Source organism: Pezoporus flaviventris, unplaced genomic scaffold (assembly GCF_033815535.1).
Source record: "Pezoporus flaviventris isolate CSIRO_AGI_PZ_B2104156 unplaced genomic scaffold, CSIRO_AGI_Pfla_v1 ptg000005l, whole genome shotgun sequence".
In the NCBI taxonomy this organism is placed as follows: Eukaryota; Metazoa; Chordata; class Aves; order Psittaciformes; family Psittacidae; genus Pezoporus; species Pezoporus flaviventris.
In genome coordinates this window covers 4,623,228-4,638,723 of record NW_026892553.1, presented here as the reverse complement: position 1 = coordinate 4,638,723, position 15,496 = coordinate 4,623,228, and the positions used below count along the sequence as shown (strand labels likewise).

The following is a 15,496-nucleotide window of genomic DNA, read 5'->3' as shown; positions in this document are numbered from 1 at the left end:
CTGTGTGTGTGTAAGGGGGTGTGCTGGCTGTGTGTGTGTAAGGGGGTGTGCTGGCTGTGTGTGTGGAGAGGGCATTGGGAGTTCATGTGCTGCATCTGAATATGATTCACGCAGTCTATATGGAAGGGAGGTGTACTGAGATGTGCAGATGGGGGGTGTGTAAGGGGGTATATTTGGGAGTGTTTCTGCAGGGGCTGGGGGGGGGGGGGGGTGGGTTGCTGTGGTAGGTCTGGGGGGGAGTGTGAAAAGGCATCCCCTGGGTGGCAGGTCTGAGTGTGCAGGGGATGCTCAGGAGAGGCCTGAGTGTATTCCTATATCTAGAGAGGGTGTCAGTGCCTGTTCCCCCGAGGGACACTTGGACTGTGGGATGAGGGATAAGTCAAAAATCAATACTATGTGGCCAGGGCATGGCTGTGGGCAACACCAAGCTGGTGGTGCAGCCAAACTGGGGTGCACAGACAACACCCGCAGCCTCCCTGCTTTTCTCTTCCCCGAGCAATCCATTCTTTGTTTGGAGCTGGAATATCCTGATTATCTGTTGCAAGAAGGGAGTTGTTCTTCCCTGTTCCTTGATGTTTTCCTCCAAGCAGATGACCTGGCTGATTTGGTAAGGACAGAAATTCCTCAAGGCTTTTGCCTGTTGTAAAAGACAATGGATGTGTGTTAGCCACTGAACTGCAGGGGCATCCTCACCACTGAGTCATTGTGTGACCTTGACTAAAGCATCTCTCCCTACAATTCTTTATCTGTCAAATGGGATACTCATTTCCCCAAAATAGTTTGTGAGGACAAGCACAGAGAATAAATATTGGTTTCCATAGAGCAGTTCTACTGGGAGGAAATCGCTGCCTTTCAGAGCGCTGATGCAGCCCTGCTGGAGTTATTCTCAGCCCAGTTACAGCTGTCAAACGGAGGTGTGGCCTCCCTTAATGTCAGAGATTCTGCCAGGTTTCATTCTGAGCTTTTCCTATGGCCACAGCCTTTCTCTGGTGGCAGCTCTCAGGCTTGGCCCAGGTTTTTTACATGAATCCTCAGCAATCCTCCCACAGCAGAAAATGCAGTTCTTTATTCTCTTTTTATACTCTTCCTGCATTTATGCTCTTTCCATTTTTTTTGCCGGTGAAGTCAAACCTTTAGTTGTTACACCTGCTTTACACTGGGTTTTGCTGCAGGTCAGAATGTACCTGGCTCTTAAAATGTTTTTTACTGGTTAAGGCACAGGCAGGAGGTGATGAGATTTGGGTTCTGGCTTTGTTCTGCCAAAGTGGTATCTGGAAACAGCACTGAAGATGTGGTACTAAAAGGAAAATGGGATTGTGTGCGTGGCTGTGTCCTCAGCAGAGCATCAGTGAGGAAAATACAATCTGAGCAGAGTGAAAACAAAGGAATGCAGTGTTTGAAAATGCAAATGTCAATCTGCTTGTTATTGACAGCTTAGTGATAACAATATTCCCATATTTCTAGGGATGACCTGTTGCAGAAAAGCAATCTGGGAAATACATTACTTTTGATTTCTAATACCATGGTTGTAACCAACCTTGTGGTAAAGTGCTGTTAGCTTGGGTGTGTGTAACTGTGCTCTAGGTGCACACGTGGAAAAACAGGACTTCAGTGTAATTGTGCTATGACATACAAGAACAGTGCATACACAGTGTATGTTTGCCATATAAATTAGCTTTCTGCTTGGAGACTGAGCATAACTAAACCAATTCTAGTTCCTATAATGTGACTGATGTTGTAATTTCCAATAAACAAGTAGAACCTGGGAAGAGAACTCACCAGAGAGGCTCATCTCAGTATGATTGCAGAAGCTGTAATATTTCACATGGATGCCTCCTAACTGCCTGTTGGAATGTGCCTCTTGGTACTTTCCTGTACTGAACCCTAATGCCTCACATTTTGGAAGCCCACCAGGACTCTGTCACACAGGTTCTTTTAGTGCCTGCTGAGTTCTTCTTCACCTGGCACTGGCTACTTTCCCCAAACTGCCTCCTGTACCAGAAAGCTGCCCATGTCCACATCTCCCAATGACCTCTCAAAATCAACTTGTCTTATCATTTTTTTCTCCCTCCTTTCACTCCTAATGGCCATCTTCCATCACTGTAGTCAATGTCTTATCTTGGCTCCCTATTTCCAGCATTCAGTTTTAATGTATTTGTAAATAATGCACATGCTGCTGTTGATTAGGACTGTATTTTTCCTGAATCTATATGTTGGTTTAATGCAGTACAGCATATTACTGCACTATTACAGCTGGTCCTGACTACAGGTAAATTGCTGACAGCATCTCCCACTTGTATACTCCCTTGGCTGAGTCAGGAGTGGATGTTGGGCCCAAGTGCTACTGTCTATCATGGTTGGTTTAGTCAGTAAGTAAATCTTTTGGAACAGAGCACCAGGTGATCTTTATTCCTTTGATATTATAATTGGTTCTAGTGACCAAGGCTTTAGGAAGTCGATATATGAAGCTGCCTTTATAGATTATTGGTGAGCCGCTGTTGTAACAGTTAATTCTGTGCCTTGTACTGTGAGAAAACTTGAATATGAATGATACTAAAAACCCTCATGTGCCATCTTTTCCAGCCTTGCTCAAGCTGACAGTAGAGCGGCTCACATTGTCACCCAAGTTTATACTAAACCTATCTGCCTTTGACATCTGGACAGGGTGGCTTGTTCCTCGGCTCATTTGAGCCTCTCTTATACTTGTAAACCCATTGTGATGGGATGGCAAATTCTCCCTGTCTCGGCTCTGATTACTCTTCTTCTTCGAAGGGAGGGCTGGATAGAGGTGGAAGTGAATGTTATGCATTCATTTCCACAGCAAAGATGGCTTAAGAAATGCTGTTCTTTGCAACCCGACTTTGGAATGATGTGGCCACCTGCTGTCTCTGTTGTTCCACAGATGAGCTCTTTTTAGTCCCCTCCATCATTTTGCTTCTTTCCCATGTGGCCCCACTAGCAGTTGCTTGAGATAAGGAAAGGGGCAGTAAGGTGCAAGCTGAGAGTGAGGGAAAGGCACAAGGCAGAGTCCTGGCTGCTGAAGCCATTGCAACTCTGGGTTAACCTCAGTGCTGGTGAAGAACGGATTGGTTCCTCTGAAGGGAGAGACTGGCACTTCCACAGAAGCCAAATTTTCCCCACTTTTAAAGATCAGACATTTGTCACAATGTATTTAGAAGTGCTGACCAAGTGGGGCAGCCTACTGTGCAAGGCACCATTTAAATGTAGGAAGAGAGAACTCCTGCCCAGGGAGATTATGTTCTGAACATGTCAAGGTGGAAGAAGGTGTTGAGGAACTAAGATGCATCTTTCAGGGGTTTTATTATAGGTAGACTTAGGACCTGCTTCTAGCCAGTGGCTGATTTCATGTGGAAATAAACCCACCAAATCTTAAGGTCCTATCCAACCCTAACTATTCTATGATTCTATGACATACAAATACAGCATTGATTACATGGTCAGCAAGGCAGAAATGCAGACATAGGCTAAAACTAGAACTTGAGAGGCTCAACATTTAGTTGAAGCTGTGGAGCTGCTCCCTTGTGAGCTCCTGGTTTACTCAGGCTGTTAGGCAGGACAGAGCCCCCCCTTGTGCTGTGGTCAGAGGGCCCATCCAAGGCTGGGTTTATGCCCTTGTCCTGTGCTGGGCTACTTGTCTGAAATTTGCTCTTGCCTCAGATTAAACACTAGAAAAAACTGAATAGGATTTTGTTTTGCTCAATGGGGTTTCATTACAAATGTTCTTGGGCTGTGTGAGATGTTCCAGAGAGTGCTTCCAAGCTTTTTGTATCCTGTCGTGCCCTGGGGAATCTTTTCCAAAAGCTCATCCAGGAGTGTTTCCAGTGATCATAGCAGGGACTCCGCCCTGGGGCTGCACAGAGCCTGGTGTGTGCTGGGACTGAGGGGTTCATGGGAAGTGCATTGAAATCCCCACCCAGTGCATGTGTGTTCCAGTTTGCCTGGAAAACTGAATTTCACATAGCCCAGTACTGAAGTCTTGGGAACCTAGGCCATTGTTTCCTATGGCTGTTGTCCTGGCAGCTTGGCTAATTACATCCTATATAACAAAACTTATCCTTGTGGTTCTGTTTCATTTGCTTGCTCCTCCTGGCTGTTGAACCAGGACTGGTGTGGTCCCAGAAAATCTTTCTCGGCATCACGTGGTTCTGAAGGCAATTTCTAACCGTGTGTTTCTTTCACTTAACAGAACAAGAGGTGTCTCTCTCATGGAAGAGCTCCCTGTCAAAGAGCCAAAAGAAAGAAGCTCTTCCAGAGTTCATTTTGCCATGGTGGAGTAGGTCTTGAGGCAGAGAAAGATCCTTTTTAATGCATAAAGAAGCAGGAAGTTCATGCATTTGAAACGAAAAGCCTACTTTAACACCATATGCAACGAACTCTGCAAGGTGTTAAGTCCATTTAATTCCTATTGAAGTCATGGTAAATCCCATGAAACACAAAAGCTGGGCACAGCAGCACAATCTCAACTTTGCAGGAGCAGAGCTTACAACCAAAATAATTGCCTGCAGCCCACAGAGGCTGTTTTTGGAATAACTGTTAGCAGTGACACTTTCAAAATGGCCCCAATCCAGCTTTCCCGATTTTTCTCGCAAGACTTCTGCCTGCAGTTCATAATATTTGGAACCTTGCTGGGGCATGCTGAGGAAGGATAACTTTTCCTGAAAGCACAACCTGTCATTTTTAGTATTGTCACAAGGAGCTACTGTAAGAGGGTTGAGAGATTAGTGCTCATCTTGAGCTTAGAGTTCCTCTAAGAAACCTTCTCTAAGGCAAACCTTATCTCTGCTGAGATCATCCCTTCTTTAGGGGCTGAGTAATCACCTTGTGCTTCTATCAAATGGGTAGCACATAACTGTGTAATGTGCTTGTAGTCAGAGTAACTCAGTGTGTTAGAAGCCATGGCTTCAAATGGCAAATATGCTGATCAGGACTTAAGGTCTACAGTCAGTTCATCTATTGCTAAGGGCAGGATAGAAAGAATAAATAAGTGCCTTGGCTGGTTTGGTGTCACGATAGCAGTTGTGACACCTCTGGAGCACGCTGGCATGATGACAAGTGCACATCACGCTGCAGGGCTTTGGCTTCGCTGTGCAGGAAGGGCATCTTGCACTGACCTGGCACTGTGCTGTCCTTAGCACATTGGTGTCATGCCTACAGCGTGTTCAGCAGCAGCCTGGATCTTGTCAGGAGGATGCTCCCACTCCTGCAGAATCTTCCCACCCCCAGTGAATTAATGTGTTTCTCTGGGCTCCCATTTAGGGTTTTGTTTGGCAGCAGTGACAGGGCTGTTCCTCATAACCTTCTCAGGGCTTGTATTTGGATTTCTGCACGTGTACACAGCTGCTTGTGCTCTAAAGATGTGTTCCTGGAAATATCTGTGCACAGATTTTATGCTTAGGGCTGGGGAGCAATGTACTGCTTGGAGTGGTTTCTTTTGCTTTTGACAAAATCTCGTATCCTCCCCTTCCTTCTGTTATGCTGTGCACATCTTCTGCAACCATGCTATCACTTATATTTCTTTGACTGGCAGAGTTGTACACCTTGACTTCCTATTATAGGCTTAGCATAGATGGAAGTAGCAGAGAAACCAAGAAACTACTCCTCTTTCTGTGGTAGCACTATTCCTCATTAGTTTTCTCTCTTGTGATCTTCTGGCCACAGTACCACAGTGGTACCACAGTACAACAGTGTTTGAAGCTGGCAAGTTCACAAGTCCTCAGCCAGTATTTGCCCAATCCTGATACCCCCTCATGGTAAGGTTTGAGTAACACTCAGCTGTGGGAAGTGAAATAGCAGATATTCCTGGCTAACAAATGGCAAAAGGGATGTGCCTCACTGAGGAACTTGAATAATAATTTTGCTGCTATTCGAGAGCCATAAACTGATTTGGGAAGACATCAGCTGAAGTGATTTTTAAATTCAGTTAAAACTTTGGGTTACACCTTTAGGTCAGGGAAGAAGGAAGGAAAAGCTCCTTTTCTCTGCAGCTCTACTGCTGTGACTGCAGAAATGATGCTGGAAGAGTTGCCCTTCTGAACTGCTCTTCTGAAGTGTCACTCTCAGCAAATTGCTGTCTGGATTTAGAATTCAATGAGGTATTTGCAGGGGTTTGGTTTAATGAAACCAAGTGAGAAAGGACAGATTACATTTTCCACCTGTGACTGTCAGTGTAATTTGAAAGGTCATTATGTGTATATATATATGTGTGTGTGTATATATACATGTATATATATATATGCACAACTACCTAATGCCACATTTGTGGAAACAAAGCCTGGGAGAAGAGTATTGCCTAAATGCCACTGTTGCCTTCAGTGTATGCTCTTGTAAATACACTAGACAGATATGGTGTGCAGGGAAGAATTTCAAATGATTCAGCTGGAACTAAGAGTAATAGTGCTCTATAGAACAAACCAATAATCTCTACAGTTTACTTTAAAGCATGGAACTTATTAATGGAAAATATGCTCTAACACCTCCCATGTTTATAGAACACAGCACAAATATATACTTGCTTTCATTGTGGTGTCTTCAAACTCAAAGTTTTACATAAACACAGATGAAAGTCAAGCCTTGCAACATTTCAGTGGCAGATACTGCTACTTCTGCTTCCAGGTAGGGAAGCAGAGGTGCAGGATTGGTCGGTAGCTTCCACCCAGAGGCCTGGGCAGGGGTGAGTAGTATTCCAATCACTTATTCCTAGTCCTGCATTTAAACATAGAAATCCCTTTTCTCAAAGGCTAATGCTACAGTTCTGTTGAGCGCACTTTTAAAGGCTCTGCCACGCGGGGATTATGGGCTTGGGAGGGCTCAGGTTCTTAGGAGGGCTAATTCCCTGTGTGCATTTCAAACTCCCCTTGCTGCACTTCACACAGTTGTGAAACTGGAGAGGAGCGTGGGCCTCCTCTGCACTGGGTGTTGCTTGGCTGAAACAGATGAATAAACCACAACTTATCACTTATTAATCAGAAAGACTTAAAGTATTCAGTGCTTCTGGAAACCAATATCTCCAATGGGAATTCATTATAATGTATGGTACTCTGTAGGGTATCTTTATGCTTCTATTGAGCCAGAGTCAAGAAATGTAAGAAATTAAGGACCTTCAGCGATGGGCACTACAGGATCAGTTTATGGAGGGGTTTTGCTGACAGCATACATGCCTCAAATATAGATCTTTATTGCTTGTTCAAGGTAACAGAGCCTCCTGGTGGGATTAGTGCATTTGGGGGATGCTAGTTGATAAAATGCTCAACTGGCAGTGTTCATCAGGAGCCTTGCTAGCTGGTTTCTCCCTTCTGTATTTCTGTTCCATCCTCAGAAGGGAAAACAGAGTATCTGCTTCCTGTTGATACATGATTTTGGTCACTGGAGATGGAGAAAAGCTGCAGTTGATGTAAGCACCACGAGTACACATCCCTTTCTGGTGAACTGGGTACAAAGTTGGGGTTAAAATGTTAGCATCCTGCATCTTTCTGTGGCTGCTCACTTAGCAGTAATAAGGACACAAATACTACACAGACTGCTCTTTTAAACCTAATAAAGTCATCTGTTTATATGTACCTGTTAATGGTCTGTCAAGGGATTGTCTCAGTGCCTCCATCAGAAATGCAACTTGATCAGCAGAAGGATGCATACATAAACAGTGAACTGGCTGTGTTACATTCCTGGACCATAAAATGCTGTGGAAATCAGTGGGCTGTTTGAAAATCCATATTTACACTTTTGCCGATTAGATGTGAAATCCTGCCCTGGAGATCCTGTAGTGGAAAGCCAGACTCAGGTGTTGGGTAGGCTCTTCAGAGATGGCCAGTTTGCAGGAGGGAACAGATAAGGAAATGCAGCCAGTCTACTTATATGAAGAAGGATTTTTACTTATTCAAAACAGTGCAATCTGTATTTTGATTTCAAACCTATCGTAATATTTAAAGAACTTCATTCTGCAAAATCAGCTCAGTACAACACCCAAAGAAACACCATAAAATCCTACAGGTACCTATGTTATGCCTTCAGTTCCTATTAAAATTTTATCTAATGGTGAGACAAAAGCTTTTTCCTCTAGCAATGACTGAGGTTTTTTCCAGTTGCATCCTCAAGTGCTCAACAGCCTGAGTCATTTCAGACTAGACAGCTACATTCCCTTAGGGATACTGTTTTACGGTCTCATTCTAGTCATAACTCTTCTAGCATCCATCAGATTTGCAGACCCAAAATAAATCCTATAAATCCTTTAAGGTGCTCTTAAAACCTTAGATAGGACTCTGTAAATCACAGACAAAGCTTGAAACTAATTTTGGATGGGGTAGGGAAGGGTTGGGTTTTTTTGACGAATTGCTAACAAGACTGTGTAACCCTTCTTTACCGTGTCTAAATTGGGATTTAATGTATTTTTGGTTGGTACCAGCCATGTAAAAGCAATGGGTGGTATTTGGTGTAGTGTTTTAGATCAGTTGCCACTAAGTCTGTCCTCTAATAGACCACTGACACTATAACGAAGCATATTTGTTATGCCTGCAAGATTTATCAGAGCTTCTTTTGGTAAAGGCTATTCAGTACTAGGGTTTCATTATTATTCAGGCATGAGACTAAAGGTACTTTGTGGGTGAATGTCGATATCCTCTTGGCAGGGGATGACAGGCTGAGGATGTAGTTGGGTCTTTAAAGATGGAGAGGAAGCTGGTAAACTTACAAAATAACTTAGGTGATTAAATGAATTTGGTGTTTAGGAGCTTTTAGCAGCTTAGTTGCATGTTCAGGTGTCTGAATACCCTTAGAACTCTGAACGCTTTTTAACCCCTGGTTCATGTGGCTTAGTGGTTTGTATTTGATGTAAGCTATGGCTGACTTGCTTACTGTGGGGAAATTCTAGTCATATATTAAATAAGCATAAATATAAAATTAAAACAAACCAAAAAGTTTTCATAACAAGCTGTCATGAAAGTGCTAATGGAAAAATTATTAATGATTTGTACAATTAATGGGGGAAATGGGTAAGGTCTGGTTTTCAGCTGTCTTATGGTAAGAAGTGTAGAATTAGACTGGTGTTCATTTCTTTCCAAAGGAGAGAGTTACGTTTGCTCATCTGACAACTTCTTCAAGAAGGTGGAATACACCAAGAACGTCAATCCTAACTGGTCTGTCAACGTGAAGACATCTGCCAACCAGAAAGCACCTCAGTCTCTGGCCAGCAGCAACAGCGCCCAGGCCAAGGAGAACAAAGATTTTGTGCGTCCCAAGCTGGTTACCATCATCCGCAGCGGGGTGAAGCCCCGGAAGGCAGTGCGTGTGCTCTTGAACAAGAAGACTGCCCATTCCTTTGAGCAAGTTCTCACTGATATCACTGAAGCTATAAAACTGGAGACAGGAGTGGTCAAAAAGCTGTATACCTTGGATGGGAAACAGGTACGAGTTTTTACAGATGTTATATGTCTTTTTCTTTCTTTTATCTTGAGGCTTTGCTGACTCAGTATGATTTTTGAAGCCTAAAATTAACCTGAGATGATCATTGCCATCTGTTCTCTTAGAAGTCAGACTTCTCATGCCAGTGGTTAAGTTACTAAATTTTCACTGATATTAATATCAAGTAAAGAATGCAGCCAACAGCGTGAGGGAAACAGATGCTCCATCCTGCACGCCAGCGCGCAGTGCGTGTTGTCTGTACTAGCTAAATACTAATATGGGGAGTTCAACTCACAGCCACCAGCTGATTTGGCTCTGGAGTCATTGCAAGAACTCTCAAGCTTTGGATTCACTCAGTGAAAATGTGTTGCTTGATTTTCCTTGCCCTCAGATGAAGGCTTGCTAAGATAAAGTAATTGACCCAAGCATGCACTTCTGGCGGGCTCAGTAATTAGCAGGAAACCCATGGAACTCTGTTGTGTTTTCTTGACGTGAAGAAATAGCATGCAGAAAGGGATTTGGGTCAGAAATGTTTAGTGGGTCATCACAATATGCTTCATGTCTACATTTTCTTGGAACTGAAGGAAACATCTGTCTTTTGTTAGCAGCTGCATAGCAATAAGCCATTTTATATTGCTGCATCTATGAAAACCCTTAAAGGAATGTGGAGGATAACTCTGGGGACTGGGAAGAACCAGATGCTTCAAGGACAGTTCTAAGCTTGATTTAAAAGTTCTGTGTCTTCTGTAACTGAGGGATGATCCTATTTTTGTTACTATTTCTCTTGGTCCAGATTCTAGAGTGAGGCAGCATAGCTCTTGTAGGTAGGGGTGGACACTGGCTATTCTAGGGATTGATGCTATTGCTTTAAATTAATTATTTTTCCTATCTCTGGAGAAAATGATTCAATTCTCTCTTGAAATACCATGCCAACCCCAGGCAATGCATCCAACTAATGTGCAGACTTTACATATGAAAATGTTCATTCTTGGAACCCCAAATATAGGCTTGTAAAGTGTCCTGTGCAGTCCATGTGCAGTGTCTGGGAGCTGAGAGTGGTGCGGCACTCTGACCTGTCTGATAGCCTTGGGTTTTCCCAATCTCTGGATCCTGCATGTTACTTAACTTCAGTTACACAAAAATCACATCTGCTTGTCAAAGCTTTTCTTTCCACTTGTCTCAACCCAGCATTTTTTTCTTTATTTGAAGTATAATTTATATGTAAGTGGGTGACTTTCCAGCTAGACTGTCTGTAGATACAGTAGCATGCTGTAAATAAGCAGTGATGCAGAGAGCTATGTACTGGAAACCTTGAAAGTGGCTGGAGGAACAGGAAGGAAAGAGTCATGATCTGTCCTCACTGAGAAAATTATACATGGGCACAAGTTCATGTGTTTTGGGTCACAGCAGCTTTACATAGCGTTTATTAGATGAATCTGGCCTGAAAGCAGCATGAGCCTACTCACGCTGACACAGGGTCCTGTTTCTCTCACATCTGTGAATGAGGACCTTAATATGAACTTGCAAATTCCCTCAGTTCTTTGAGAACAGCCAGCATTTTGGAGGTGAGATGTTGCTTTGCGTGGCGTGCAGAAATAGGGATGTCTCATGTACTGCCATCAAACTGTTCTCTTTAGAAAGGGGCACAAAGATCTATGTAATTCAGCAGTTCCTACTCCAAGCTGTTGTCCATTGCAGACACCACACGATACATGACTCCTCTTGAATCAAAGCATAAAAGGCAATGTTGTTTGCCTCATGGCAGGTGTCAGCCTCTGATCACTGTATAGTGACTGGTGCTTAATTCAGTACTATTTTGGCTGAGGCAACCTGACAACTTCACCATCAGTTTTTGTTGCAGAAATGTGATGTCAGTAAAGACAGAGCAAAGATACCCCATTCAACTTGTTTTGCTGCCTGTATAATTCACTGTTTTATGATATGTAATATTTCATTGTGTTGAGCCACCATGGGGAGTGTACTTGTGTGCAAACGTCCACACAGCATTGCAGCTACTGAAAAGAGTGAGGTTGTGTGATCTGACAATTTGATAATATCCATTGGGCAACTGATACTTGTTTGCAGCTTACCTGGCTCACTTAGGCTTTGCTTTTATTAGATTGCAGGAAACCTTCCTTGTTTTTTTAATCCAAGCATGTTCTTGGTGTTGAAGCTAGAGCTTGAAGCTTCTCTTCTGGGCACAGTGTTTGCTGTTAGGGTTTCCATGACATTCTGCTCCATAAAATGTGACCTTTTGACATGACATTGGAGGTTTTTCCATGTCTGAGTCTGACATTAGAAAAAGATTCTTGAATGCCTAATTCTGACAAACAGTGCTTTATTTTCGGCAGCAAATATTCATGCAAAAGCAGAAGCTGCTCAAAGCTGAAATCCTGACAAGAATCCTGACAGTCTGTCTCTTTGAGTGTCATCAGAGGCACGTTCCTCCCTCTGTTGTGAAGTGGTAACATTTACAAAAGGAACGTACAAAGGAAAATCATCCTTTCTCAGTCCATGAGCTGGGACTTAATGAGGGGAGATGATTATTTTGAGGCAGTTCCATGGTGCTCATCAGTAATCAAGATGCTTTAGAAGTACAGACAATAGGGGCAATGATGGAGTGGTGTGTAAATAATTACATTCCTGTGCACTGCAGACCTGCTGCACTGGGAGTGAGAAAGCAGTTAACTGAGAGCTGGGTGGGGTGTGTTTGAATAAATGTAACAACCAAAACAACAGTGAGCTTGGGCTTTTGAAAGGAAATTCTGTTTCTTCCTATGTCTTAGGCTGTCTACAGGAATATGGCCCTTTGAAGCTGCTAAATTAGTATCTTATGTTTAAATAGTTTATTTAACTTGGTCTTGCGCATCTTTCTAATACCTTGTGCCTTATCTGTCTGTACGCAAGCTCCTTCCCTCCTTGTCCTTGATGGACATCCCTGAACTCAAAAGGGGTTTCAAACTGTTGACCAAATATGAGTCATGACACAGAAACACAATGAAGATTTAACTTTTGAACTTTTATGGCCGTATAGGAAATGGGACAGGTCAAAGAATCCAGTGCATTAAATATTACAATGGATCAAATTCAGCACTTGATTTGATGACTACAACTGCTGTCCTGTTGAAATGCATAGTATATATTAATATACACATATGCAGGATTGAATTTGGTCTGATCTGTGGATCAGACCTTGGAAACCAGTTGTCTTGAGAGATTCCTTCTCTTTCTTTAAGCACTTGGTTATCTCTAGTGTCCCCAATAAGTCTGGAGTCCTGGAAGCACTGGCTGCTCTATAAACACACAATGACTGTTTCTGCTTCATGTGTTTGATACACCAAATTAGAAAACAGAATGTGAGGCTGAGGATGCAGTTGCATTCAGATATTTTGAATGCAATAGTCTGAGCTAGACTTTGTATAGATTTATTGTCCTCTTTGTGCTTGAGCTTCTTTCTCACTATGGTGTACAATAAATGGGTGTTTTGCTGGAAAAAAGGAAGCTATTTAATCACTAGCAGCCCAGTGCCCATCTTCTGCTTCCTGCACCTTGCTTTGCAAGTGGTCTCTGTCTGCATTCCTTCCTGCTTTTAAGAAGTGACCAGTAAAAGCTAATGCCCTCTGTACGTCCTGAACTTCTCTTTTCCTGCACTGGCTTGTATTCCAAAGTCTGTGAGCTGTTCAGTATTGACAAAAATCAGTTCCTTATTTTGTGATTGGCCAAGCGGGTGATACTCTGAGGTAACCAGGATCTCATCAGGCATCTTCAGTTGTGCTTTAGCATTAAGATACCTTTTGTGGTATGGAATTCCTTCTGCTTTTTCTTTAGCTGACGTATTGCCATGTCTTAACTAAACCACCTCTTCTGTGACACAGCAATTAACATCACCAAATAAGCAGAATAAGGTGCTGTTCAGAGAGGGAGAGCTTGTACGCTTCAGTTCCACATATAAATAGATATTCTGGTCAACAAGCAGGGAACTGAATGTGGTTTTAGCCATAATAACATGCCGTGATCTCCTCTCCCTGTGCTTGAAGACTTCAAAGCTCAGAAGAGAGACATTCATTGGCTTTTACCTAGCCCAGACAAAGTGCTTCTGTATCTGAGCATTAGCTGTCTCATCACATGAAATGACATACATTTTCATAAGTCAGGGTCTTTGTGACTGTGCTCCCAAAAGAATTTCTAGTCTTAATAAAATGGTCCCCTCTAGCAGTCCTTGCTTTGAGGAGGATTTCATGTGGCAGGTGATGAGTGAAGTTCATCTTTCTGTTTGCAAGGCTGATGCAAATGCCTGGAAGGCCAGCCCTCCTCTCCTGGCCAGAGAAGAAGTTGCCAGTTCATTTTAGATGACTTGCATCTAGGAAGGGCAGCAGCCGCAGAGGGAGAAGCAGATGACAAAGCTCAAAACAGGTTAAAGGTCTATTGATTAGATTAGTGAAATTGTATCAATGTGACATAGAACAAGGCTTGTATCAAAACATGCAATTGCCTCCAATGGCTGTAGCCTGTAATTGATGTTCAAGAAGAAGGTGAATACCTGTGTGATGTACCTAGCAACATCTGCATTCCTGAAAGATGAGAGGGAAAATACTCCCTCTAGAGCCCTGGAGATGCTTAACTTACACCCTGAGGCATGAGGTTCAAGGTTACAAAGCAAGCAAATTGCTTTGTGTTCTTACACATGTCGAGGGGTAAGATGTCAGAAACTCTTCATCCTTCTGCGCCTAGATAATTCTGAGATACAGAAAAACTGCATTCGGGTAACCCCAAAACAAAGCAGTTTCATGCACTTGCGTAAAGCTGAGAGATCTAGCCCAAGAACAAAAGGGAGGGAAGGAGCAGGAGATGTGTGCAAGTGTGTTTTGTACCCCGCCTCCTGCAAAAGGCCCTGCATCAGCCAGTACTCACAGAAGAGAGGTGAGTCTCATCTTCCATCTTCCCTCCCTGCTACAGCATGAAGCTGTAACAATGAAACCGTATCTGTTGTGCATCTTCTTCTCAGTGCTTCTCGCTAAATGCTGAGATTTGGCAGGCCTTGCAGAAATCTTCCTCTCTGGTACCAAGAGGCCAGGTCTGGATGGAAGAATTGTGCAGGCAGGGGCTTTTCCCATAGCTGCCTCCCCAGCAGCTCCCTCAGGGATTGGGTTGCTCCCAGCTTCACTCCTTCTCATTGCTTTTGCAGACTTCTCTCACTTAGAGTGTTTGCATGAGATTATTCCTCTCTAGCAACCATGTGTCATGCGAGGAAGGTTAGTAATAATGCATGGGCTGAAGAACTTCTGAACCCAAGTCATTTACACCACCAGACAACACAGCCTAGTTCTCTCTCTCTTTAGGGAGCTCTCAGCCTGAGCTGGGAACTCAGCATTGCCTGACTCATGCTGTGAGTAGACACTAACACAGACAAACCCTATTAGTCTGCAGGTATCCCTTAGGGATTTTATCACTTGCTAGAATGAATTAGCCAAGCTTCCATGAATGTGTATCTAAGTACCTATGATAAAATATTCAGAGGCTTTCTGAGATGTTATGCTTATTAATTTCTGTTTACTTAGGTCTGTGGGCCACAGAAACTGAGTGAAAAGGGGCCACTGGAACACTGTGAATCCTAATTCCTGTATTTACTGAAGCAGACACAGTCTGATCTCAGCAGCTAAAGTCTTGACCAAATCCGTTCTCTTGTGAGCATTGAGGCTGACTTGTTTGCCATCAATGTGGTCTTAAATCAGCTCCCCAAGGCTTGTATGGAGCAAGGGGAGACAGCATCTTGCAAACTTTGGGTGTTTTGCCACAGCTTTTCTCAGCCTCAGATTCTGGAGGAGGTGTCCTGCTCCTGCCTGCTACGCAGCAGGGTTTGGAGCCTTCACAGGCATGTTCTTGTGCAGATGCTGGCTAGGGCTGTGGTGAATCCATTGTCTTCCTAAGGCAGTTAGGCTCCAAGTCCAGAAGCAGGCTCTGGACTTGTGCTGCTGCTTGCTGAACGCTGTGGGGTTTCTAGAAGCAGAAGCCTTGCTATTTGACATGTACTGATCACGATGCACGTGAACACCTGCTACTGGTGTCACAGATGGCAGGCTGT

General features: G+C 43.4%; 1 protein-coding gene across 4 annotated transcripts in view; it reads left to right on the top strand.

Moving 5' to 3' along the window:
- The window catches only part of DCX (doublecortin), a 112,716-nt gene that overhangs the window by 45,983 nt on the left and 51,237 nt on the right, over positions 1 to 15,496 (top strand). For all 4 annotated transcript variants that reach the window (XM_061445736.1, XM_061445737.1, XM_061445738.1 and 1 more), the window contains one exon: positions 9,077 to 9,417. In XM_061445736.1, coding sequence (XP_061301720.1) covers positions 9,077 to 9,417 — 341 coding nt within the window. The remainder of the gene's footprint in view (positions 1 to 9,076; positions 9,418 to 15,496) is intronic.